Source organism: Amphiprion ocellaris, chromosome 15 (assembly GCF_022539595.1).
Source record: "Amphiprion ocellaris isolate individual 3 ecotype Okinawa chromosome 15, ASM2253959v1, whole genome shotgun sequence".
NCBI classification, from domain to species: Eukaryota; Metazoa; Chordata; class Actinopteri; family Pomacentridae; genus Amphiprion; species Amphiprion ocellaris.
Genome location: NC_072780.1, coordinates 7,887,869 through 7,913,874, shown reverse-complemented (window position 1 = coordinate 7,913,874; position 26,006 = coordinate 7,887,869). Strand labels below are relative to the sequence as shown.

The 26,006-nt window shown below is 39.7% G+C and overlaps 1 protein-coding gene across 6 annotated transcripts in view; it reads left to right on the top strand.

The window, feature by feature from the left end:
- dtnbp1b (dystrobrevin binding protein 1b) overlaps positions 1-26,006 on the top strand; it is a 76,030-nt gene that overhangs the window by 38,228 nt on the left and 11,796 nt on the right. Inside the window, exon 1 of one of the 6 annotated variants that reach the window (XM_023268768.3) lies at positions 1,978-2,363. The exons of 2 other annotated variants lie outside the window; for them this stretch is intronic. In XM_023268768.3, coding sequence (XP_023124536.1) covers positions 2,318-2,363 — 46 coding nt within the window. In that variant the 5' untranslated portion in view covers positions 1,978-2,317. Of the gene's footprint in view, positions 1-1,977; positions 2,364-13,061; positions 13,179-22,739; positions 22,928-26,006 lie in introns of those variants that run through there. 3 more of the 6 variants (XM_055017925.1, XM_055017921.1, XM_023268767.3) reach the window with 3 other exon arrangements.

The following is a 26,006-nucleotide window of genomic DNA, read 5'->3' as shown; positions in this document are numbered from 1 at the left end:
CATTCCAAAAATCTCTGCAGAGTTTACTAGTGTCAACAACAACAATATAATAAAAACTGCTATTTACCCTCTGCTATTTAACATATATTTTATGGTTTATTCTATTAAATTGGTAGTGTTTAAATTAAAATGCTAATAAAAACAACAACACACAATTGTGTCAAAAAGTGTAATGTTTTAGAATTAACTCCTGTGATATGTGCTTCTTAAACAGCAACTAAACAAAGGAGTTTTGAAACAGCCGATACTTGTGCAGTGTTCTTGATTAATGCAGTTATTTCCGAATTAAAGCTTGAATGTGAAACTGTGGTGACATCCCCATGCTGGTGCAGTAAGAGCGATGCATTTTACATCAACCAGCAGTTATTGGTTTTGCCAGGGCTAAGGAGGTGAGCAATCGTAGCGAGCATATGGCGGAAAAATCCAGAAAACACCCAAGAAAAATTTGTAATGCCCCAGATAAAAAAAAATACTCTGAGCTCAGAGGAGGGATGTAGGTCTAAAAAGAGAGAAGAGAACAGTGATGCATAGTACGTCTTAAGCAACAGTATTTGTGTATTTACTCCCACTGCCAAAAGTTCCACACTGCAGGTTTGGTCATGTGTAAGGATTTTTTTTCAGCTTTTAATGGGAATTGAGAGCTCCAAGTATCTGTTTAATAATTTGTCTTCCCTTATTGCATGATGTCATGCTCCAGGAGTCCATCCTCAAGTCCAGCCGGTGCACTTTTCAACTCTCCAAAAATCATTCTGTGACGCAGCTCTAATCACCCGTAGCTAATTAAGGAGCTTATGATATTTCCGTTGAGTCCCGCGCAGTGTGACTTGTGCAGCTGCATCCAGAAACCATTGATTATGGATGGTGGTGTTTGTGCTGGTGCTTATTTTTCATGTACAACAACCCTTAAGATATTATGACGGGTCCTGTACATGAAGGCTATGGTTGACATTATGAGGATTTTGTGTGTGTGTGTGTGTGTGTGTGTGTGTGTGTGTGTGTGTGTGTGTGTGTGTGTGTGTGTGTGTGTGTGTGTGTGTGTGTGTGTGTGTGTGTGTGTGTGTGTGTGTGCTTAAGCTTGAGGGTTTAGTTTCTTCTCAGAATGACTCACTATCCTTTCTTTGACTCTTAAATCACGTGTTGATTGAATGTGGATCAGTATTCTTTTGGCCTAGTTTCAGCTACAACTGAACATATTTTTAACTAAATCAGTACTGCAAATTGCACTTCATTTTTACAAGCAATGATTTGAAATTCCCAATGCTGTACTCACTTGCTTATTTCAGAAGCGATACTGGCAAGAGATGAGCCTTTAGGGGTTCCCATCAGTTGCACTTATGAAGCACTGGAAGAGGGGGGCATTTCAGAGAAAAGAAGAGGGGAGGAGTTAGTGAAGGACATGGGAAAAGGAGACAGAGCTAGGTGGATTTGTGATGCTCTTCACAGCATCATGCTAATGAGGAGGATTATTATGTCCCCCCCTCAGGCAGTGGAGGCAGACAGAGTGGGTGTGGGCACAAGTGTGTTACACTTTTGATGCTGCGATTTGTGTGTAAGGATACTTGTGTGTATGTGTGAGTGCCTGGATGAAAACAGAATAAAGAAACCTAACCTTTGAAAGCGATTCTGTTTTGTTGCCTGACATCTTTAGTCCGTCTCCACTTTATTAGACACTCAGATCTATTTATGAAAATAGCTTCTCTCGCCACTGAGTCATACAAACAAAGAAAGTGTATAAAATATGCAGATCAGGTTAAGAGGAGTTAGTGTGTGTGTGTGTAAAGGTCAGAGTTACGGAAACATGTGCAGCGACACACACAAACTCAGAATCATCTGTGCTCCTTATTTCCTTCCCTCCTCACATACACTCTCCTTCCCACCCCCTCTTCGCCCTCTCCTCTCTACTCCAGTCCCCCTCCTCCCTCGCTCGGCAGCAGCCAGTGGTATGCTCCAATCATCTTCGCTCCTCTCTCTCTCTCCACTGTCAGCCTCAGCAGTCCCCACACCGGAGCTAGACACTGGTGCAGCGCCAATCCATACATGCACGTGTGCGTTTTCTGGGTGCCAGGTTCTCGAGAACGCTCAACGTTCAAGCGCGTAAAAGTGTGCGAGTTGATCTGCATGAGAATGAGCGTATGAACGTTTCTGGAGCATCTTTTGCGTGGAGGAGCATGTGTGCAGACTGAGAGACAGTGAGAGGATGCATGGTGGGCAGGTGTTTTCGTGATCGGTGGAGTTTTTGGTGTACTATCGTTGTGCTGTCTGCCCTCCCCTTCCTCCAATTTGATTATTTTGTGAGGACAAAAAGCATCCTGCCAGGATGTCCACCTCACCTGGTGCAAGAGACGGGAGCCAAAGGAACTCTTGTAAGTGACTTTTTTTTCATCTTTTGTAACTGAGGTCTGTGGTGACGGTTTTGTTTGAAATCAGTTGTCTGTTTGTCCATCCAAATCGAGGATCTGGTTTTAAATAGGGACCTGCTTGGCCAAGACAGGAGCAGCACATGTAGCTCAAGGCGATTGTTAACCAGAAAATATACAATGGAGAAATAAAGAATGAACTTTTTTTTTTTTTTTTTTTTTTTTACAAGCAGTATGTATTGTGTAACCCAGTACGGTGTGCATTTAGGTAGATGTACAGTAGTAAAGGCGTATAATGTGTGCATACTGGTACATGTTTACATGATGGAAAGAGCGTGCAGAGAGGTGTGTGGTGTGGGAGTGTGTGGGTGCATGCATGAGTGTGTTTACACATTCCCTGGAGCACCTCCAGCTGTCGATCTATTGGGAAGGTGCCGTGCATCAATTGACAACCAAGCCAGCTGTATCTTTTCAGTCACAGGAAAGGACCAGATGACTTGCTGATGTCATTCACTACTGTCAAACTCACGAGTATATTTATCCCGGAAAACAGCACAGCACACGTTTGGTTTAATCATGACCAAAAAATGACACATTTCTCTGTGAGGATTAGTTGTTCTTTTTTGGTTTCTGTAATGCTAAATTAATTATTGGCTAAGAGTGGAATGCTGCACTAGGAGTGTGTGTACTGACTGTATGTTTGTACTGTATCTGTAGGAGTAACTTTGGGATTATGATAAAGGAATAAAGCCATTGTGTTATTCAGTGGGTGTGTGTGGGCCTCCTCTGCAGTTTTAATGTTTGACTTCATTCTGGCCTCAAGCAGCACTCTCTCTCACTCACACACACACTCACTCACTCACTCTCACACACACACACACAAAACTAAAGGATTGCTGTACTGTAAGTGGGTGATTGATAAGATGATGTGAGTCATTTTGACTCATTTGAGAGCTCAGTGGGAACATACACACAGAAAATCTCCCTCTCAAACACATCCACACACACACACAGATGCACACATGCACAGATATACACATTGACTGAGGCACAGATCACAGCTGGGAAAATGGGTCTCCTTTTATTGCTTTCATTATTATTGCACCATCCCCCCCTCTTCTCGCTTTCATTCCCCTTTTCCCCTCTGTTATTTTCAGGATGTTATTTACTGTCCAACCTTGCATATAACAGGCCTGAAAACCATTTGTGTGTCAGGGTGATGTGTTAATGATCACACAATGACACACCTACCCTCATACCTATTGTGTGTTTGTGACTGTGGGCTATTTCTTTGTATAATAACGTCGCTGTGTGTTCAATTATTTGACTGAGTAATACTCTAGCTTATTATTGTGTAAAAAAAAAAAAAAAAAAAAAAGCCCTTTCACTCATGTTTTTAGCTCTACTTCTTGGTTGCTTTGCATTGTACATAACCAGTTTGTTCCTTGTCAGTACACATCCATCACATTACTATCTTATACAGCAGCTCCTTCAAATGGAAATATCAAGTGGCTCCAGGCTGTGATTACTGATTTACTAACCAAAATGTTACATAACCAAATGCTGCGTCTGAGAAAACAAGTCACAAGTCAAGAAAAATAGAGATTAAAGATTAGTTGAAGATTAAACAAGTGAAGAAAATATTTAATCAAGCAGAGGAACATTTTTTTTTATCTTGTTACCACATCACAAGCTGTAAAAATACAATAGTACTTTGGTGTAAATATCAAAGGAGCATGCCCAAACAGTGCAAGATTAGCTAGAATAATGTATGATACAAACTCATTAAACCACCAAATGAAGTGCTTACTGGGCTTATTTTACCAGTTTTGCAAACAAATTGCATTATGTACTATAATTACATAATGATCGCCAATAATACAGAGACAGAGGATAGTTATGGACTATTTATGGATTTGTGTTTGAAGCGCCCTCCACTCCTTTTTTGCAAGGCAGAAATATTTTTAGACAAGAAAATCGGCAGCATTTTAATCTTTGTTCTAGCAGCCTGACTCAGTGTGGTATTTTCACAGTGTAGTCCTGGTGCAGCTCTCGCTTTCCCTGTTAGCTTGTGTCCTCTGTAAAGGAGCAACAGCAGGCACCTGCCACTGAGATGGATGTGCTGTGTCATCACTTCCCCTGCCAAATGATGGTTTGCCTCACCTCTCTTCTCCCCGTCTATCTCCCCTCCTTACCTTCCCCCCACCACCTTTGTTTCTCTTTGGGCCCAGTTGCTGTACACATCTGCTCGCCTCTCTGCTGGTGTCTCATCTGCTCTTTAATCTTCTCTCGTCAGCATCCTGCAGCTCCTCTCCTCTCCTCTTCTCTCCTCTCCTCTCCTCTCCTCTCCTCTCCTCTCCTCTCCTCTCCTCTCCTCTCCTCTCCTCTCCTCTCCTCTCCTCTCCTCCTGCCCCCCATCTCTGCTTTATCTAGGTTCACATGAAACTTTAATTGCATGTAAATCAAAGCGCTGCAGATATAATTAGTCTTTTGTGCTGCTTTAATAAGAGGGGTCTGGACTGTTGAAATATGGCAGAGCAGCTCGCTCCTGCACTGTCTCCGATGGCTAAAGCCACAAGGCAAACCCAACTTTTAATGCTGAACGAAGAGACACTTTTTGAAGTTAAGTATTCAGTATTAATGCAAAAAAATACATATTTCTGGTGTCTTCAGTTGGGCTTAGTTTTAAAGATTTGGTCCTCCTTCTCACAGCATGAAAATCTTGTCAAAGTAAGTTTTGATAGATTTCAAAGGAGTTTGTTAAAAATGTCAACATACAGTATGTATTGTATGTGTATGTTGGCAGGATAATGATATTTCAAGAGAATTGTTTTTGACTGGCATTTAAAATGCTAATTAGCTTGGAGTCCACTCATTTTGGTGAGAAACTGACAAACAGGAGTTTTCTGAGAAGTGGCTCTGAGCAGACGGCAGCGCAGAAGGTGTAGAAGTTCAACCAAATATTTGCTTGTGTTAAACACCATAACTGACACAGTTGCTGTTTGAGTATTGCGTTGACACAGGTGTGTCTCCAGCGTCTCTTGTGACAGAGAGACCGATCTGTATGTCTGTCTGACATCTGTGTGTGCATACATTTCTCCATGCACCTCTGTCACACAGAAACGATAAGCAATCAACTCGCTAATTAGCATGTACAATTGCTACTCAAATACCATGTAAATGTGGAAGCTGTGCGCTCAGACACACGTGTCTTAATTTGTCAGTTTCAAGGAGGTCTTGTTCCTTTTGAGGCACCTAAAGGTTAACGCTCGGAATAAAGGGATTAGTTGCCTTAAAAGATGGATTTTGTTTAGGAGATGAAAGAATCTGTGCTGTCTAAAGCTAAAGTCGGGACAGAGAAGGGCTTGATTTAGATAAACCTTAATTATCCCATTTCATCCTTGACTGACTCCCCTTTTTGTTTTCTCTTTTTGTGCCGAACGACATGAAAAAGTGCCATTTCCTCGCCTGTGTATAACACTCACAATGCTTGCTATTCACAGAGTTCAGTTGCCTTTTTTTTTACGCACATGGCCACAAATATGCACACAGCTGCACCCACATGAATACCAACACGAACATACATCAGTTTTTTTTGCGATGATGCTAATGTTCCCTCCGTTTATTTTTGTTATCTACTTGTTCTCCAGGGTCACAGACGTGTCAGCTGTCAATCAGGAGCTGACAGTGATATACGATGGATAGCACATTAATTCAGTTTTATTCAGAGAGCTTTGTTTGCATGAAAGTTGAAACAATATGCCAAAGCATCAAAGCATAATTTGTCCAAAAATGTCAAACGTTAATGCAACATTAAGTTTGATATAAATTATTTATGTACGGTGTGTGTGTGTCGAGGTCATTCACTGGGCAGCAAGAGATGCATTTCTAATTATAAGAGGGTTATATTCGGAAATGTAGTGGTTGAGGTTGTTAAGATATATGTTCTTTACTGAATGTTTTAGATTGTTGTAGGAAGTGCATCTCTGTCTCTTCCTCGCCTGTCAAACAATGATGACTTCTTGTTTACTGTCCTCTGTCTCCTCCTCCCTCCCCCTGTCTGTCACTTGTTTCCACCTCACTTCTTTCCAAGCCGTGTCCACCTGGCTTAACAGGTGGTGTTGGCAGTAGGGAGGGAGAGGATATAGTTGGCTGGAAGAAAGAGGCAAAAGAGGGGACAGAAATGAGATGAACAGTGAACAGGGAAAGAGGACGACTGAGACAGCAGAGGAAGAAGAGAGCAGAGAGAAACAGAGGAGGATAAATGGAGGACAGGTGGATGGTGAAAGAGTGGGTGAAGAGGCGGGTAAAGAGAATGACTTGAGCATAATAGAAAGAGAAAACTGGTAGAGGAGGATTTTTAAAAGACTGAGCCAGATCCAGAAACACTTAGAGATAATGAAAAAGAATAATAAAAAGACGTAGGAGAGAAAGACAGGCCTCCACACTATCTAGAAGTCCTCTAATTGGCGCCGGTTGTGGTGGCGGCACAGAGGTTGCACAGAGATCACAGGCTGCAGGAATGGAGGATCTCTCAGGATGCCTCATCCTTTAAAAAAAAAGAAATAATGACAGAAAGTGAAAAAGACCAGGATTTTGTCACGTACAATAAGTGCTACGATTACTTCAGCTGTAGCATATTGTCAGAGCTTTTGGCTCTGTGTGCTTGTTGAAGTGCAGATTAACACATTTAATATTTTCAATATCTCAACCCTTTTGCAAATGCTGTATGTTAGCTGACAAGTTTACTGCACAATAGGAAATCTCACCTTCCTCACCACAAAATTTATGTTTACTGACTAGAAAATAGCATACTTCTTTCAACCATTATCCAAAGTCAGTGATACACTCTTTATTGAATATAATAAATTTAAGTATTCCAAGTGGTAAATCAGCTACCCACTGTCACAGTAAATTGAACATGTGCTGTGTAAAAACTAAGAGCTTCATAGACTCTGCAACAGTAGCCAAGAAAGGCAGGACAAGCAGTCTTTTTCCTGAGTATCATTATTGGAATAAGTTCATGATTAAGATGAGCCAGATCAACAGGCCCAAAGTTCAGGAGGTCCATGGAACATGAGTGTGCTGCATTTATAGTGTATGTATGCAGAGTGTCAGTGAAGGTCTACTGTGGCAGGAAGCTTGAGACGCAATTCGGATAATCTCTCCTCATCTCCGATATGATTTGGATGCTGAAGACGGCTAAAGTTCACCTGCAGTTTTTGAAGTGAAATCAGCACCTGAGAGCGCTGCTTCGTCTGCAGAATGCCACTGAAAAAGATTGAAGAAGACATGAAATTGGCACAAAGAGATAAAATTAATACAATGAATACAGATACATAATTGCCACCACAGGACATTAAGTGACAGACTCAAAATGAAAACAAAAAACAAAATGCTAAAAGACCACAGAGCGATGCAATATGCCCACAAAAAGATGCAAAATTACTACAGAGACGCAAAATATAACAATTGCTTGCAAAACGACAAAGATTGGCAAGCAGAAAGAGACTCAAACAACTACAGAGAGATGTAAAAAGGTAGAGAGATTTATAACAAAAGATGTAAAACAAGCACAAAGAGATGCAAAATGCAAAATATTTCAATCTGGAGATATTGTTCCATATATAGGAAGGTGTGGACCCCTTTAGATGCTTCTTCCCAGGTACCTGTTGCTCCTTAATCCATCTATGGATTTAGCATTATTTGGCACACCAAGATATCTGCTCAGTTGTTTGAACTTTAAGTTAGATTTTTGTTGTTTTGTATAAAATTCACATATCAAAGTAGACCAGATAGACTTTCACCTGATCATGTATGAGTTAATGATCATAATGAAGAAGTTGTAGAATCTGTGTTTGCTTTATTTTTCACAGCTACAAATAATCTCCCTCTGCTCATCATGCTGAGAAATTATACTGCGAGCTGTGTGACATGACAAAAGAATAAATACTTGGACAGTTCCACACGGAGAATAATGACTGTAATTAAAGGGACAATAGTGACTGATGTAGAATTTTGCACACAGAGTTAAGGCAGTTGTTTTATTTTAAGGGTGTGCCCCCATTACATCGGTGGTGAAGTAAGAGTGAGAGGGACGAATCTGAATTTAAGCTGTCAGATGATTTCAAACTCTCTCTCATTTGTGCCTGAGGATGATGTAAAACTGAGGGATGAAGATGACAGCTTGCCTTAAATTATATTCCACACAAAGACATACACATGAACACTCACAGAGACGAACAAAGACCACCATGTGTTCTCATACTGCGTCTCGAAATGTAAAATCTATTTTCTCATCCAAAAAAGAAGTCGATACAACCAGCGTTTTTTCTCTCCAATCCTGGTCACAGATGGTTTAGAAATTGCATTTTTCATCCCTGTGTGATGTACCTCAGCAGGTGGGTTATCATTTTTTTTCTCTCCTCTCCTCCCACTCCTCTGGGGAATGGAGAGAAAGGGATGGAGAGAAAATGATGGTGTGGTCAGACAGCTAGAGATGCTCTAATTAGGTCCATGGTTGAACCAGCAGTATTTGTAGGCTCGTATGAAGGGCGAGTCTGTTATGGTGTTTATCCTCTGTTTTCCTGGGGGTTGATAGTATCTCTGTTGACCTTTTTTGCATGTGTTCCTGCACCATTGATACTTTAGTGTGTCTTTTAGTGTCTGACCAGCTGTATTTCTGCTCTGCGTATCCTGTGAAGTCAGGTTTCTCTCCTCTCATCAACATGCTGAGGGAATCGGTAATTCTGTGTCTTGCAGTTCAGCCTCTTTCCAAGGCTTTCCTTTTGCTGCACTCTCCCTCTGTCCTCCAACCCTCCCACCCCCACCTGCTGCCTTACGTAAGGGTGTATAACTCAGGTCAGCCACAGACAAACCTCTCATTTGGACTGGGGTCACAGAACACATCTTTTCCCTCCTCTCGCTTCCTCTCTTCTCGTCTCTGCAGCTCTGTACCTTCCTTACATTATTATTAGGCCATTTGCACTGTGTCTGTGTGTATATATGTACAGAATAGATGCAGGTATCAGTGAATATGTCTTTTCCTAATATCGCATATTGGCAGATTTATCGTTTGTAATTGGTGTGTGTGTGTTAGTGTGACACAAAAAAACAATAGGAGGCTGCAAGACAGGTTTGTGTGGGGGAGGAAAGGCTTTCTCACTGTGTACCAGGTGACTGTGTAAGGCCCAACTGGATGTCAGATACAACAAAACAACAGATGGATCGACAACACAGCACAGTCACTGGGCTGCTAATCAAGTGTTTCATCCCAAGGTGTGATTCCATTGCTAAAACCTACCCACCACAAGCAAAGAAAACAGAACGCATCACCTCACACTGACTGTTAAATATTAGAAATCTTTGTTGCACATATCAAGACTACACTTATCTCATTACCAAGATTTCATTGTAATTCAGTAATTTGTCATTCTTCATATTGGTTAAATTGCCACATTTCTGGCTCCAAACTTTAGCTGAGTGAAATATTCTCTGCCGAAAACTTTGAAAATATCCTGTGAGCTGTAAAAATATGTTTAACACCGAGATATAAGGACACAGGCTTCTATTTCATGGTCACGATGCAGCAGCTGCACTCTAACACCCCAGGACATACAGAACTGGGTATACGGTGAGCCTTGAGCAAAAGACAGCAAAGTAGTGAAATAATCAAGGGAAGATAAACAAAATAGGGAGTACAGTATGAGGAAGCTCATGCTGAAGGGATATCTGTGAGTGAAAGTGTGCTGTTTGTGATGTTGCATCATTACAGCGCGAATACTGTTTGCAACGTTCTTTCCAAAAGATTGGGTTTTTGCAATTCATGCTGGGGCTAACAGGAGGGCAAACCACAGCTGCAGATGAGTGACGGTGTGCAAGAAAGAGGAGAGCAACAAAATGGGGTTGAAGAGCAGAATATGTGAAAAATTTGCAGTGACAGAGAGGAACTGGAGCTTGACAAAACCAAAGAGATGTTGCTGATAGCTTTTGATATCTCTGTCAGGGTGCAAGAAAAACACCCTTGAAATATTTAGTGAGACTTAAGCACAGATGAGAAGAACAAGCTCTCTGCCCAGATGTTCACTCAGAGATCCGAAAGTGTTGAATTTTTAGGAAAACAATCAGCGTGACACTGTTGGTGTTTTTAGTTTCAGAACATTATTATGACACCTTAATGTCAGTATCTGGACGAGAACAGCCGCCCTTCATGGCGAGTGAGAAAAGTTTTGTGTAGGACCTACTTATTTTTGCTCATGGATGTGCATACAATGCTTGTTTACAGTGACATTTGAGTGTCATTAAACTGGAAGTGTCAGAGCAGTGTACAGAACCTGGTGTGTCTGCATGTTTTCTAAAATACAAAAAGAGTACAGAACCTTTTTATGGCAACCTCAGTTTGGAGACAACATACGTATTTCTCGACACCTTCATCCTCATAAGTCATCCACAGCATGCTTTAATGATGCAACAGATCTCAATACTTATAGTTCAGATCGGATCAATTCTTTCAGATTATGTAATCAGATCAGCAAAAAACACCAACAGATACTTCCATTACTGTCACTGTAAACTGCTTTTATCGTGCCCCATTCATGTGAACACGTGGCGGAGTTATGTTGTCAAAACCGTTTCTAAGCAGGATTGTGCAACAAACTGGCATTTCACACATATGAACTGCAATTACTCTGCAGCTCATATGTGTGTTAAACAATAGATGTGGATCAAGTACAGATCATGGATCAACTGCAGGCTGTTTACACCCCAAGCATGTTAAGTTTTGACTATTTTTGTTGTTTCCTTCAATTGCAGTAAGTACCTGGTCACAGAGTTTGCTCAATCTTGATTTCAGTGGTGGTGATTGAGCTTCTGTGGATGCTTCACAGTAATGTAATAAGATTAATGTAGTGATATCAGTAACTAAACATCATATCAACCAGGCATCAGCCAGTCTGGATGTATCCATCGCTTTATGATGTCAACACCAACTTATGGCCTTGACATTTTTCAAAAGAGACTGGGATGCATTTGAGATGAAATTACACGATAGCCTAATTTATTTATTTTTAGTTGGAGAAATCAATAGAAGAAGAGTTGTAATCTTTTTCTTGCTGCTCCCACATTCACACCAACGCACATACACGAAACACACACATAGATTATCTCTGTTTCTGCCTCTGGTTTTATTCTGTCACACAGGATGACAGTAGAGCAGCTCTCAGGGAATCACATTTGTATAGATTCCTGCAGTGGTTACATTATCTCCCTTGGGTGCCTCTTAACCTAAATCTATGCACACACATTCCCACCACAACCCCCCTGCAGCTGGAATCTCCTGTATTGTTGTTGAGATGTGCAAAAAGGCAATGAGGTAGATAAATAAATGCAAAGGTTGGGGATGGTTCAAACAAGAGACAGAATCTAATGTTTATACTTTGAAAGCAGACTGAATATGAAGAGAAGCAATCCACAATTAGATGGCAAGCTAAAGAAATAAGTCATCTTTAGATTCAAATGTAGGAATTAAGTTGTCTAGCTAATGAATATTTTAAATTAAAAGTATATATTTATTTTTATAGGTTGTTAGATTTTAAGTGCATCAATTTTACACAATGTATTCTGAGATGAAAACTGCTTTTTGAAATGCTTTATTGCTGGGAAATTTAAAAATTAACATGTCATTTTGCACATTTTAGCAACAGTACAGAGAAATAACATCAACTTCAATGAAATGTCAGTTTCATTAGTTCCTCTGTAAAATGCTTTGACATCATGAAATATCAGATACTTTCACTCAATCCATAAACAAATGCACATTCAGTAAAACACATACGGATCACAGCGTTAATTCCAACCACACATGAGTAGGCGATGCCAGTAAAATACATCTGCAAAACAATCTCCCTCATCAGATGAACTTTAAATAATACAACAACCTTGTTGCACATATGTCGCAACACCTGCTTGAGATTTCTTAGTCTGGTTCAGCAAGACGCTCTGTGTTTAAACGAATCTATCATTTATCATCTTCCCTAAATGAAAGCTCCTGCATGCAGCACTTGTATACCCATTTTGACTCGAGGTCTGACATGAGTGCTGATGAAAAATTTATCAAAGGGAACATGTGTGTGGACCTGTAATGCACCATGTAGCATCTGCGTTATGTATAAAAACACATGTTCTGAGAAAATGGCTTATTCATGGTGAAGGACACTCAAAATTTAGTGCATTGCAGATTTTCTACTTAGATACCTCCTGTTAAATTATATTGGCAGTAGATGTTTGTTTAAAGAAAGGGAATTTTTTGCTTTTCAGAGTTATTAAAATACAGTATCTCCTTTTGAGATTTTCTTTTTCCAAGGAGATTTTTGCATCTTTATGCTTATGTCATTCCACAGTGTGCATTTGCTTCACTGATTTTGTGCTGTGTTTGTTGCTGGCTTTGCCATGCTTGTGTAACTCCGTAGCGCTCCATTGTCTCGCAACTGATTGTTATAAAACTTGTGTTACAGCACATGCTACTATTCATAGCTGAACATGTTTTTATCTTATCAGGGGTACTAACAAGGTGATATGCTAAGGCCTGTACAGTGTTTGCTGTAGAGCTGTTATTTATCACATACAGCATACCGTCTACTGGCCACTTCTTAGGTTGTCGATGTAGCAGCGAGGAAACTGAATTTCTGTAAGTTTGTCTCATAGCCTCAGGTGCATGTCATCCCACATCTCTGTCTCCTACATCCCTCTTGTCATTTTTTAATAAAAAAAAAGGAAAGAATGAATAAGCATTTTTTGAGTGGCGTCTTCACCGAAGATTTGCGGGTGAGTTTTGCTGATGTAAGGCTGTATTTGTTGCGGTGGAGGGAAAAGAGGAGAATGCTGCATAATGCATCAAAGCCTGCATAAATGTTCTAGAAATCTGGAATATTGCCACATTTTTTCCTACAAAAACAAACGTGTGTGCATTGGTCTTCAATACATGTGCATTTTGGATGTGAATATCTACATGCATTCAGGTCTTCATTTTCAAATGCCATGTTTACTTACGGGTTGTACAGTGTCTTGGTGGTTAGCACTTTCACCTTGCTGCTAGGAGATCCCCGGTTTGCATCCCTGCCTTCCTGGGATCTTTCTGCATGGCGTTTGCATGCTCTCCCTGTGCATGTGTTGGTTTTCTCTGGGTAGTCCGGCTTCCTCCGACAGTCCAAAAACATGCTGAGGTTAATTGTTGACTCTAAATTGTCCATAAGTGTGAATGCAAATGTGTATATGTATGGCGACCTGTCCAGGGTGTCCCCTTCCTTCGCTGTAAGTCAGCTGGGGTAGACTCCAGCCCTCCACTCCCCTAATGAGGATTAAGTGGTGTATAGATGATGGATGGATGTTTTTTTTTTTTTTTTTACAGCCTGACTATTTTAACTCATCTGCAGTGCCATCTTAATATTCTAGCTTTTTCCTCCTGCAGTATTCCAGGTTGTATAAAATGCTGGAGGGCATGTTTGCACTCAGAGTGTTTTTCTTGTGTATTTCAGTCACTGCGGTCTTCTTGCCCCTTCTTGTTGTGAGGATCACACTGGCTAGGATCCCTAATTTAGAGGCCAACACCCAGTCATTACCATGTTAGCCATCATTAAATAGCACATCCTTATCGGTGTGAGTAAAGCTCCCTTCAAGGCAAGCAATTAACCTGTTAGAAAATGCCTCTTATCCACAGTTTTTCATCCTCTCCTCCTTTTTTTCACCAGCTCATTCAGGTTCTGTTAGGAGTTCAGAGCTTGCTGTGATGTAAGCATTTTTAATTGTCTCCTGGGGAACAGCATTTTGTTTTATCTATTTCCAACAGTACAGCATGACATAGCTGTACTGTATGTGCATACGAGTAAAGCCTTTGTGAAGGTAATCATTTGTATTCAGCTCCACCATAGTTTGCTTCCTCTTTGTCACTTGCTTACAGTCCCGTTGGCTGATCACCGATTTATTTGGCAGGCCAGGAAGTCTCTTTCTCCCATATTTATCTCCGAGCACAGGGAAGAGTATGAAAAATGTCATTTTTATTATTCATTAACAGACGTTTAATCCCTATCGAAAAGGATGTGTGTAGCTGCATTTGAGAGGCAAATGAAGCAAGACTGGAACTGCAAAATTTAGATTAGGCCAAGAATTCAATTTCCACATATTAGGTAACATCATTTATCACCCATGCCTCAGACATTAGTTACACTGGGGTTTGAGTGTAATAGTGTTCAGTATCCTTGTAGAAATCACCAATTGCAGTCTGACACAGTCAGCTGAAACTGCACCAGTGAGCATTAAGAGTTCATGTGGGCAGTACATTTTGTTGGCAAATGAGAAAGTTGTTTTTTGAACAGATTGTGCAAGGTGGGTAGTTTGACAGGCTTGTGAAGAGCTGATAGACCTATGAGAAGATGTAGACTTCCCTTCCCCCTCCTCTCTCTTCTTGATGGATGCACCCTCTGTTTGACAATGTGCTGTTAAGTGCTGCCAGATAAAACAGGCCAGTCACAGTCTCTCAATGCCTTTCTGTGTCACCAGTTATCAAGACTGGTTCAAGGCCACAGGACGTTTGTAAACACATAATGGTGAATGGGTCACTTGCTACTGAAGATCACAAGTATGTTAACTTGATTTTGTTTACAAGAAGAAAGCCATTTGACCATAGAAACTAAAGATAAAGTGAATATTTTAACAATGTTTGATAGCTTGTTTTTAGAATATATTAGTCAGCATCCATTTGGCCAAAAGGTGTTCATGTGTACTGAAATTGTTATCATTAGAGCCAAACTGATATATTGATTGACCAATATTTTGACCGATATTGATCACTATTGGCAAATAAGTTGATTGTCAAATAACATAATATAGAATAAGATTCATGGAGTAATTTAGAAATGGTGTAATTGCATAGTTTGTCCCACAGAGCAGCTCTGACTCTGACTTTTTTTTTTTTTTTTTTGACAATATTCTCTGCGTTGTGTGCAGTACATGTAGCAGAGTATGTATCACAGCTGAGTAGACAGTGGTGCAGACTCAAGTGGTGTCTAACTAGTTTGTGACATAAATCACTGGAAAGTTAATAAACAATGACCCCATCATTTTCTATTGCCAGTATAACTCAAGAATACAGATATCGGCCACAACATCAATATCAAAGTTTCTTTTGGTATCGCCCCCAAAATTCCAATATTGGAATTATGATTTGGCAAAGTTATCTTAATGTGTTATGTGTATTATGATATTATTGTTTCAGATAGACTTTTTTGTCATCAGTATCTGATGCACTGATGCAACTTTTCAATGTATTTTTTGTCAACAATAAGACAGTATATTAAGTCTTTTTTTCTAACCTTAATTTATTGCTTCATGTTAATGTGCACTTATAAAATCTGCAAATGTATTCACTAAATATGTTCCTTGGTGTTTGTCTCCTCCTCCCTGCCGATCCTTCTACCCATCTGACCCCTGCTGATGTAAACTTGTTTCTTCCAACCTGTCTGCTTTGTGGCTGCAGGCTAACGTACACATGTGGTATTGAAAATACACATTTATATACACTTAAAAGGCCAAATGCCTCGCAGCAATGGAAATGTCAACTAGCAGGGGGAGGCGAAAAGCAAAAAAAATATATTCGAATTCCATCCATAGAGCACATTTGCTCATATCCACCACTGCTACTTCAGGCTCTTTTTTTACCCACATTTAGATTTTGAACTCATTCTCTTCATGTTCTTCATGTTCACAGAACAAAACACACATGCAGACAGGACCAAACAACCCAGAGCTGAAAAAGCACAAATGCAGCTGCTGACTGTGTGGCTTTGTAGCAACAACAGAGATTTGTACACAAAAAGGTGATTGAATATCCCTCCAGGTTGCATATTTCACATCATATAAAAGCCTAATACACATTCTCTTGCTTCACTGCTGTGTCAAGTCAGATTAAATGTGGCAAAATAATAAATGTGCCTTAATGTGTCACATTATGTAATTGTGCCTGTGTGTTGCAATATTATGTAACTGACTGACATATGCATCTTTCTTAGAGCAGGTATACTACAAACAGTTTAAGTCAGATGCAGTTGTTCAATTACAGTCAAAGCGGTCATTCTAGGCCTAATTTTTCACCAAGCCTGGATTTATTTTAATGCTCATTAACCCGAAGCAGTTGATATCGCCGATGCTTTGATTGCTTCAGAGCTGAAATACTTTATTAGCCACCTGCATTTTTATCAAATCTGGCTTTAAGCGCTGTAGATGATGGAGAACGAGGCTGGTTTTAAATCCCCCGCAGTGCATTCACTGTAAAATTGCCAGAATTTATCCAACAAGCATGAGCAGCATTAGAGCCGAGGAGAGGACGGGGCAACACAGACAACCACAAATGTTTTATTGTTGGCATTATAAATAAGGTGTAAAGTCTCACATAATGACAGATATGAGTGCTCACTCAAAAATTATAACTAATATGGTGATTTGAAAGGTTTTTTTGTTTTGTTTATGAGGTTTTGAGTTTTATTAGAGCATGTAATCACACAAGGTTATAACCTAGAATAAATTAAAGGACATTTTGAGAAGCACTTGTTTAGCCTTTTCCAAACACACTCTGCAAGGTTAGACTCAGTTACAGATGTGACCTTCACCCCCTCGTATGTAATTGGTACATTCCTAATTCCAGTGTGCAGCCTTGTGCTGTGAACGGTCTGGCTGCAACAGTAGCTGACACCTCTGATTTGCTGCTAGGCCTAGTCGTGACCCGTTCACTCCGTCTGTTGACGTGTGTGTGCTCTGGTGGATATCTGCACACATTCACAGCCTGTCTAAGCAATTCATCTCTCTCTGTTCATCTGTTTTTTTTTGTGTCGCTAATTTACAGACAGCAAACCAGGTAAATGATAATGGCAGCTTCTTGTTTTGCCACATTAGTTCGACGTGCTCGTGTGGAATGAGTCAAAAGGAATTAATGAGATCACTCAGAGCTACAGTTGGTGTCGGGTCTCCGAAGCTGAGTGGTACCTTTTCACATATAATAAGGCATTATTTGTAATGAAAAATGCTCTATCCTCTGGTTGTGTTCACACTGTGAGTGACTAAGCAGTACGCAAGAAGCTCTCCTACAGAGCTTTGCCTTACATGTTGGTGTGCGGTTGCTTGGTTACATGTGTAGTTAGGAAAACTGATTTCACTGAAATTAGATAATGGTTACTGATATAAAAAGAGAGACGGACCATAATTTGTTCTATCATGAATGTAGATAATAAAGATATGTAACAAGTTCCCCTGTTTTCTAGAAGAAGTGCCCACATCTTTACCTTCAAAAAACAGCTTCAAGCATAAAAAAGTGTTTGAAGTGTAAGTACATGGCGCCACTCGCTATTTCTAACACAACTCATGATTCTAGACAGGAATATGGCTCCGCACCATGTTAGAATGTGGCACATAGATCAGCAGAAGTTGTGGAAAAATCTCCAAGTCAATATGTCCCTGCAGTATGCTCAGTTTTTTATTGTGTTCATTTCCTTTCAATGAGGCCCCTCATTAGACACCCATCATTGACTGTGGCTGCCGCATCATTGCAAACACTCATTTGATTACAAACCAGCAAAAACTAGTTTCTGCTTGCTTGCCAGCTGCGGATGCTTGGTAAATAAAATAACAATTGTGTTTGTTTGTACGCCACTGCACTGCCACATTAGTGGAGACAAATTGAGTGTGAATATTTGCAGTGTCTGCAGTGGAGACTGGTGTTTTCTGGTGAAGGGAACAACTTAAATGAGACTTCTGTCCCAAATTTTATAAAATGATTAAATGTAGATGTATTGTTAGCTGTTGACGTACAGTAGTAAGTTATTAAATGGATTTTATGTTTTCTGGTTGTACTTTCATTCACCATAACACTCCCAGCTGACACTGTGAATTAGTTTGCATACAACACCTCCAATCAAGATGTTTCTAAGTGAACCAGTATTTATTTACATACCAATTTATAAATACTATGTCTCTATAGTTCCACTACAAAGTTTCTGTTCAAAATTACGTTTATTGTGTGCGTAGCCTAACATTTATCACTTTTAATATGAACATTTGTCTCTTTTAAGATATCTAAATACTAAATCTAATGGGTTTTTTTCTGCTGACACAGTTGGGAAAGATGAAAAAACACAAACCAAGAAGAAATCAATTGCCCTCTGCTGCAGTAAGGTCAAGGAAAGCATGAAAACTGCGTGGTAGCTCTGTTTGACACCCACACTGCATGTAGTGCACACCGTAGCCCTGTCAACAACACAGCCCAACACTGTATCTTCACTGCTGCTGTTTACTTCACAATTGTGACACTATTTTACAAGCAAACTGCAGCAATACACACATATGAATATATACAAATGTTGATGTGCCACAGTAGGCTCGTATTCTAAATCATATTCTACTCTAATTGTTTTGATCTGAATGATAGTAGGAGCCACAGTCATCAGTCTTGTTTTTGTTTACACACAATTTCAGTCAGAAGCCTACAATAAAGTCCAGATAGGTTTCTTGTTTCCCTGGAAATTGGAACAAAGTAAAGCCAGTAGCTACTGTGCAACATTTTGACAAAACCTTTCAATATTGCAGAAAGCTACTATACAGGTTTGTTCCTGGAAATGTCACCCTGTTCAACAGAGAAAGCAAAAGAGTTGTAGCTGCAATTTTAAATCCCAGATCCCCAAGGCAATAGTTCTTTAAGAAAACAATTTATTCAGGAATAACACTGAAATGATTGAAGGCTGTGGGAGGCTTAAAATTAGATTTAAAATGGGCTAGCAATGTGCAAGGAACCCAATGCATATAATAACATAATGGTTTTGTTGTTCCTGAGCTCTGATAATTTAATCATGATGACACCATGTTAGTTTTTTTTTTTTTTTTTTTTTAATAAACAGTACAAAGGCTTCTGGTAGCTTCACAGACGTTTGTGGTTGAGTGAGTGTGTGAAGGCAGCAGCTGATGTATTGCAGCCTGCAGAGACCGGACAGAAAGCTCATGAAGCTGCCACTGCTGCCGTTTAACAGAGTGACAGCAAACTGGTGTTGTTGACAGGAAAGAGGAGAGAGATCTGTAGAAACGAGAGTGATACTCCCGTGTAGATGTGGGGGAGGCCGGGGCGGCAAATGGGCACCGTGCAGCGTGTGCTGGTGAGCCACAAAATGCGAGGATGATCTGTTTGAAGATGAAAGAATTCACTGTAAGGCGTGCATGTGTGGCTCATCCAACAAAGTAAGTCAGACTATCAGCAGCCAATAAAGCGGTTACATAACACTGCTTAGGAGCACAGATAAATGAGTGGATGATTTATTCTAGAAAATACGCAGTGAAGTCACACTTTAGCCACAATAATGACTCACTATTTGTTTGTTTGTTTGTAATGCGCCTGGTCAGTGGTGCATGCTCGAGTGTTTTTCTATTATACACACAATGGAGTTCATTCAGTCCATCATGCGTATTTGTTTAGCATTTTGATGGGTGTGTGAGCGTGCAGGAGAGAGAATGAAGTGATTATGTTATTTACAGCATGGGGGCTGCCTTTAGCGGAAACCTGAGCACTTGCGAGATATAGCGAGGCGGACAGAATCTAAAAATACCACGGCTGAGTGAGCAGGGCTTAAGAAGAAGAAGAAGAAGAGGCAGTGGCTGTCTCTACTGTCAGCCCTGCCTCCTGGTCTTCAGGCTGCATGTTGCTGTCTCAGAATGAAATATTAGGCCTTCATAAGCAAACAGAAACAAATCCATCTGAGACCAGACAGCTAATTTAAAGTGACGGATGGAAAAAGAGGGATTTTTATATCAGATATTGAACGTTTGATCTGTTTAGCAAGTCGTTGTGATGTAAATTGCATGAAACAGCTATAATGAGATCGTGGATGGATTGTTTGAGTGTTAATCAAAACAAAAAAAATAGATCATCTCAGCTCATAAAGAATAGATATTGGAGTTTCATCCGTGCTTGAAAAGATGCCACAAACACTTTGTTATGACAAATTAAAAATAATTAAAATGCAGGGATTTTTTTCATGTCTATAACGTCTCTCACTGGATTCTTTCATGAAACTGTTCTTCAGCGTCACATCAGCCTTTCAGAGTGTCTCTTGAATTTTCTCCAGCATTGATTTAAAGGTCAAGTCCTGTGGCCGTGTCCCTGTTCTCTTGTCATCTCGTTTCTCTAAGAAAAGATGGAACACAATGATGAAAACATTAACTGTCCACACATCATGCATCTTACTGCCACTCCCACTTTCTCTGTCTGTCACTGTACTGCTCTGTTTGTCCTTCACATATATACAAATACATAGAAAGGCCTCAGAGGACAATTGCAAGTTGAACCCACAGAACTTGTCTAGATTCACATCCCTTCTGCTTGGTTGAAGTATTTTTTTCCTTTCAACTGTTGGGCATATCAAATAAAACGACATGACTTGACCTTTCAAGCAATGTTAGCTTAGTGATGTACTTGATGTACGACTCAATGCTCTTTGGTTTGAACTCCTATGATGTGTTAAAATCACACCACATATAGTCATATCTTTACTAATTTCTTCACCCATTTTCACATCCCTGCTGCTATGTAGAACAAAGTCACAAAGTCCCTATTGTTTCCTAATGTAAGTGTACCATATATCAACACAAACACAGAAATGTACCCTTCCTGATGATATGAAATGTGTCTCAAAAAAGTAATCTAGTTTTGAAATCCCAGCAGGTATCTGCATTGTGTCCAACTGAGGACTGGCATTATATCCTACTTCATATGAAAAATAAATACAGAGTAATGGATTTGCTCTGCATTGATTTAAAAGTTGAGGTCAAAAGATGAGCCTGTGTGCCGGAAGGCGGGGTTGATCCTAGACTCTGGTGAGCCTGAGGCAAAGTAGCCATTAGAGGCCCCTTGTTGGGTGTTGTGGGGTAAGCATTTGGCTCTTTTGCCCTTTGTGCAAGTGGGCTACTGTATGTGGACACTTCGAAGAATAAAGACATCTATTTCCAGCCTAAACATGTATATTTGCCCAATTTCAAAACTGTATCTCTGTATCTTATTGTGATTCTGACTTGCCAGACTCCGGGCAGTTTTCACTACACAATTATGAAAAGATATCTCAAACCGCCAACATTTTATGGTGAAACACATGTAAAAGCATTTCTAAACTAAAGCACTACTAAACAACATATACAAGTATTATCATTTCAAATTGTGGAAGATGTGGATAACCCAGACTGCTCTGGAAAAAAACAAAACAATATACAGCATGTATGAGTAGTCCCTATAATGACCAAGATAAGAGCTTAAAAGTAGAGACTGTGAAATTTTTTTCTGAAAATAGCCTCAGGCTCACATAGTTAATACTTTCCGTTCACACAGGTACAAAAGCGGTCGCTCTAGTCCCACGCCTTTGGCAGAAATTAAAGGGCAGCAAGTCAGCTGACACTTTCAGCTATTTACCCATCCATCCATCCATTTGTCCATCCAGGCTTCAAACAACTTCTCTCCACTGGCACAGCTTATAGCGGCACCTGATATGTGAACCACACTACAAAGTGTAAACGAGTGGCTCAGCAGTGACTTGAATTGGCTGCTGATGACTTATTCTATAAAAAGATATATTTCCATTTGAAAAGCGGTCTGTCTGTGTTACTTATCATTGCTGCCGCAGCCACTTAAATGGAGCCTGTTAGTGCTCTAACTAAATATTCTTTAAACCGAAGAAATCTTACTAAACAAAGATCTGAAAGCGCTCTAATTGAGTTTACTGCTTCGAAAATCCTACCGAAAAGGACTCTCAAATGTCCTTGATGAAATGTGAGCTCAATTTAGCGTTGCCCACACAAAAGAGATGTGGTGGCTAACTTTGTACGATGAACACTTAACACAAAGATTTGCATTTAGCCACGCGAGCCAAGATGTGAGAAAATGACTCAATTTTGTCAAATCTAAAGCTCGAGTTGATCCTAAAGGTTTGAATTGCCCTTGATGGCGTGCTTCCTCTTTACTTTCACCTGCAGACAGTTTGTAGCAACTTCTCACACTGTAGCTGCAAATGAAGGGCAAAGCTAGTGAGGGTTGGTCTCTGCGCTTCTATATATGGATACACATTTACATGAAAAAAACAACATTCACAGATCCAACAAACTCACACTTGTAAGGCAAATCAAAAACAGACTGCATCTTTATGGAGTGAATAGATGGCAGCGAAGGTAAATAGTTGTTTTTATCGTCAATAAAATGGCATAATAAAAAAAATACAAACAGGTGCACGATCACCCACACAGCCACAAACACAGCAGCCTCTCTTCCTGTTCTGCTTCCTGCATTCGTAGACCTCATAGCAGATGTTTCTCTGCCGTTGAACAGATATGATATTAAAAGTCTCATGTCATCTGCACAAATAGCTATCAACAAGGCTGTTTTATGTTATTTACGCCATTATTATTTTGAGAGCGGACAACTCCTGATGTATAGGTTTGCATGCTGAGCAGAATGATTGTGGGAACAGACGCATCATGTAATGAGGCAAAGACAAACTCAGGTAATACCACAGATTTTTCTGTTTATCTTTTCCGTCATCTACTATCATAGTAAATCTATTATTCAGGAATTAGTGGCTTTTATTCGTGCATTGATTTTGTCTTTTTCTCAAGAAGGAAATTGCTCTGAGTGTAAATTTCAGAAGGGGTGGTTCTGCTATTCTTACCCGAGCGCAATTAAGAATCATCTGTCTTTTTAATAGGATCAAGTGATGTTCTTTCATTTGACATCATCTGCTGTGACTAACATAACGCAGTTGGCTTAGCTCTTATGAATCATCCCCAGATGTGTATGTCTTGGTGAGTGTGCGTTCATCGCTGTACGTGTGAATCAAACCACATGAGGGTGTTTCTGACTGGAGCATTTCTATACTGACGCAGTTACAACTCCACTTCTGCATTTATGTAATCTGAAAGTATGTCTGTATGAAACAGTATTTGTTGGACTTAATGATTTGTGCTCTTTACTCTAAATGTATCTGCACAAACTTAACGCTGCAGGCTAAATCAGTGAGAGCTAAAAGTGCTCCCTGTGCATAGCAAGATATGATTGATTGATATACAGTGATGAAAAGACCAAGAGAATAAAGGGGGAGAGAAAAAATGGAAAGAAAAGACTAAGAATAATACAATAAAATTATACGAAAGATGGCTTTATGTTCTAAAGAAGCCTGGAAAGATAGATAAAAAGCTCACCATTAAACAGAAAAAATAGATTCATTGTAGCATTTCAGGGGAAAACTGGCATAAATCATCACTGTCTATACTTAATGTCTTTCTTAGGTTACGAAGTTGAAGTTTTTTTTGTTTTATAAATGGGTCATTTGGAATGTATGAGACACTAACAGATTTTTGTTCATATTTTATATATTTGACTCATTTAGGAATCATGTCATCCTCTTGGCAACTCTATAAGCTGTTTGTGTGTATATTTGATGAAAAAAAGGAAGAAGGGGTTGAGAGTGGCAGACAGTCTAACAGATGGATGCATTCAGTCAGCAGGTACATGGATGATGTAAATAAATAGTCCATGCAAGCTAATAATGGAATGAGAATTGGATTACACAGAGAAAAAACAGGATCCAGCTCTGTCGCTGATGCTGTCTGTCCACAAGCTCTAATTATAACTAAACACATTGCCCTCCGTCTCCCTTAGTCCCCTTACCCTACACAATGCTTCACAAACTTAACAAAGCTTCCCCGAGGCCCCGTAATCTAATAGAGCAGTCTCTACAAGACATCCCCACACACAGACACACTTACAGGACAGCCAGCAGCAAAGGGAAGGAATGCAGTCAGGAGGGGGAAAGATGAGGGAGTAATGGGACAAAGGCGAGTCATCAGATAAATGAGATAGATTGGACGCTGAGTGAGGAATGACAGGGAGAGAGACGGAGCTATTCTTCTCCAAGCCTCTGAGGACTGTCGCTGTGTGTGAGCTCTGCTGGGATCTCATTGTTCTTTCTCTGTGTCCATCTGCTGATGCTTTTATCAGGGCTCTGGCCTGTGTGAAGGTGCCCAATCCCAGATCCTGCAGTAGGGAGACCGCCTGGGTAGAATTATATATATGGAAATATGCTTCACTTCAATGTGCAGCTCCCAGGGAGTGCCTTGGTAACACGAAATCCTGCAAATCATCTCGTAATTGGCAGTGTGGCAAAAGCCAGGCTTCAGTTGTTCATTATATACTTCCACAGTGAGCTTTCTTTGAGCAGTGAAAGAGAGACTGCAGCATTATCGATTGATCTCGTTGTGGACTAATAGACAAAATGAACAAGAGTGAATTCAAGGCAAGGTTTCTTTTTAACCCATCATTCCTTAAATGAGATGGGGTTTTTTTGTGCATGTTAAACCAGGATCAGGATAAGGGTCACATCAGACATTTTATATGTAGCGACCTGGCTCTTGCCTCAGTAGTTAGTGGGCGGATTTATATAATGCTGTCATCTACCAGGGGGAGACGAGAGAGCTAAAGAGACAAGCTGTCCGAGACTCCAGGCTGCAGCAGTGCCCACACACACAAACAAAAACACAGTCGTGTCTCCACCACTTCAGAGGACATTACATTCATTTACATTTGTCTCCTGGAGACTTACTCACCCAAAGTTGTAGTTAATAGTAGTTGCATAAAGTTAACCCTTACACTTTCTTTATCCTTCATACTGAAATGTAATGATTGAACTGGTGGGGACTTGCTTGTTGTCCCCAAGAGGAAGGCGGGTCCCCATAATGTACCTGGACCAATCAGGAAGCTAAGTGAGGTTTTCCATGGCTGGGATTTTGTTAGATTAGTCTATACAGTTGCCTCATTTGACATAAAAACTGATGCATTTTTCAGAACAATTCTAAAATGTCTATTCTACTTGAAAAAAAAATCATTTTGATGCTGCTGTTGGGGGCACCAGCTCTAAGAAGGAAAAACAAGCATCCAAGGCACCAAAAACTACTGTAAAAATAACAAAAAATGATTTATTCCAATCTCAAAAAATATAGTAATTTTCCGTGATTACTGTTTGTACTGAACTGCTTTTACTACACCTAATTTTACATGAGATCCTGTGTATATCATGAGGATCTTGTTGCTTTTTAATGTTTTTATGTTTATTTAAGCTTTGTACATATAAAACATATTGTATACGGAGTGTCTCATTTAACAAACAAATCTAGCTAAAATGATATTCTTAGATTTCATGTTATCTGTCACAAATTGTATGTAGTTTTAGAAATATAGTGAAGTTGAATTTAACAATGTCATCCATTAAATAAAAAGGAAATTTTGATACATTTCCTGATGTATTCAAAGATTTTTTAATGTCAAAAAAAGAAAAAACAAATCCTCAAACGTCAATTTTATGGTTATTCACACTTATAGGTTTTGTTATTTTACAGAACACATGTACATTTACAGTCTATTTTATTTATTATGTTAATATTTTATTGTATTTGAAGAATATATATATAAAATATGTGAAATAAAAATGAAAAATTCCATAAAATTACAGATCTTTTTTATATGCCATCTTAGTGCTGGGCGATAAGACGATACATATCGTGAGAACGATAGAAAAGTGTCTATCATGC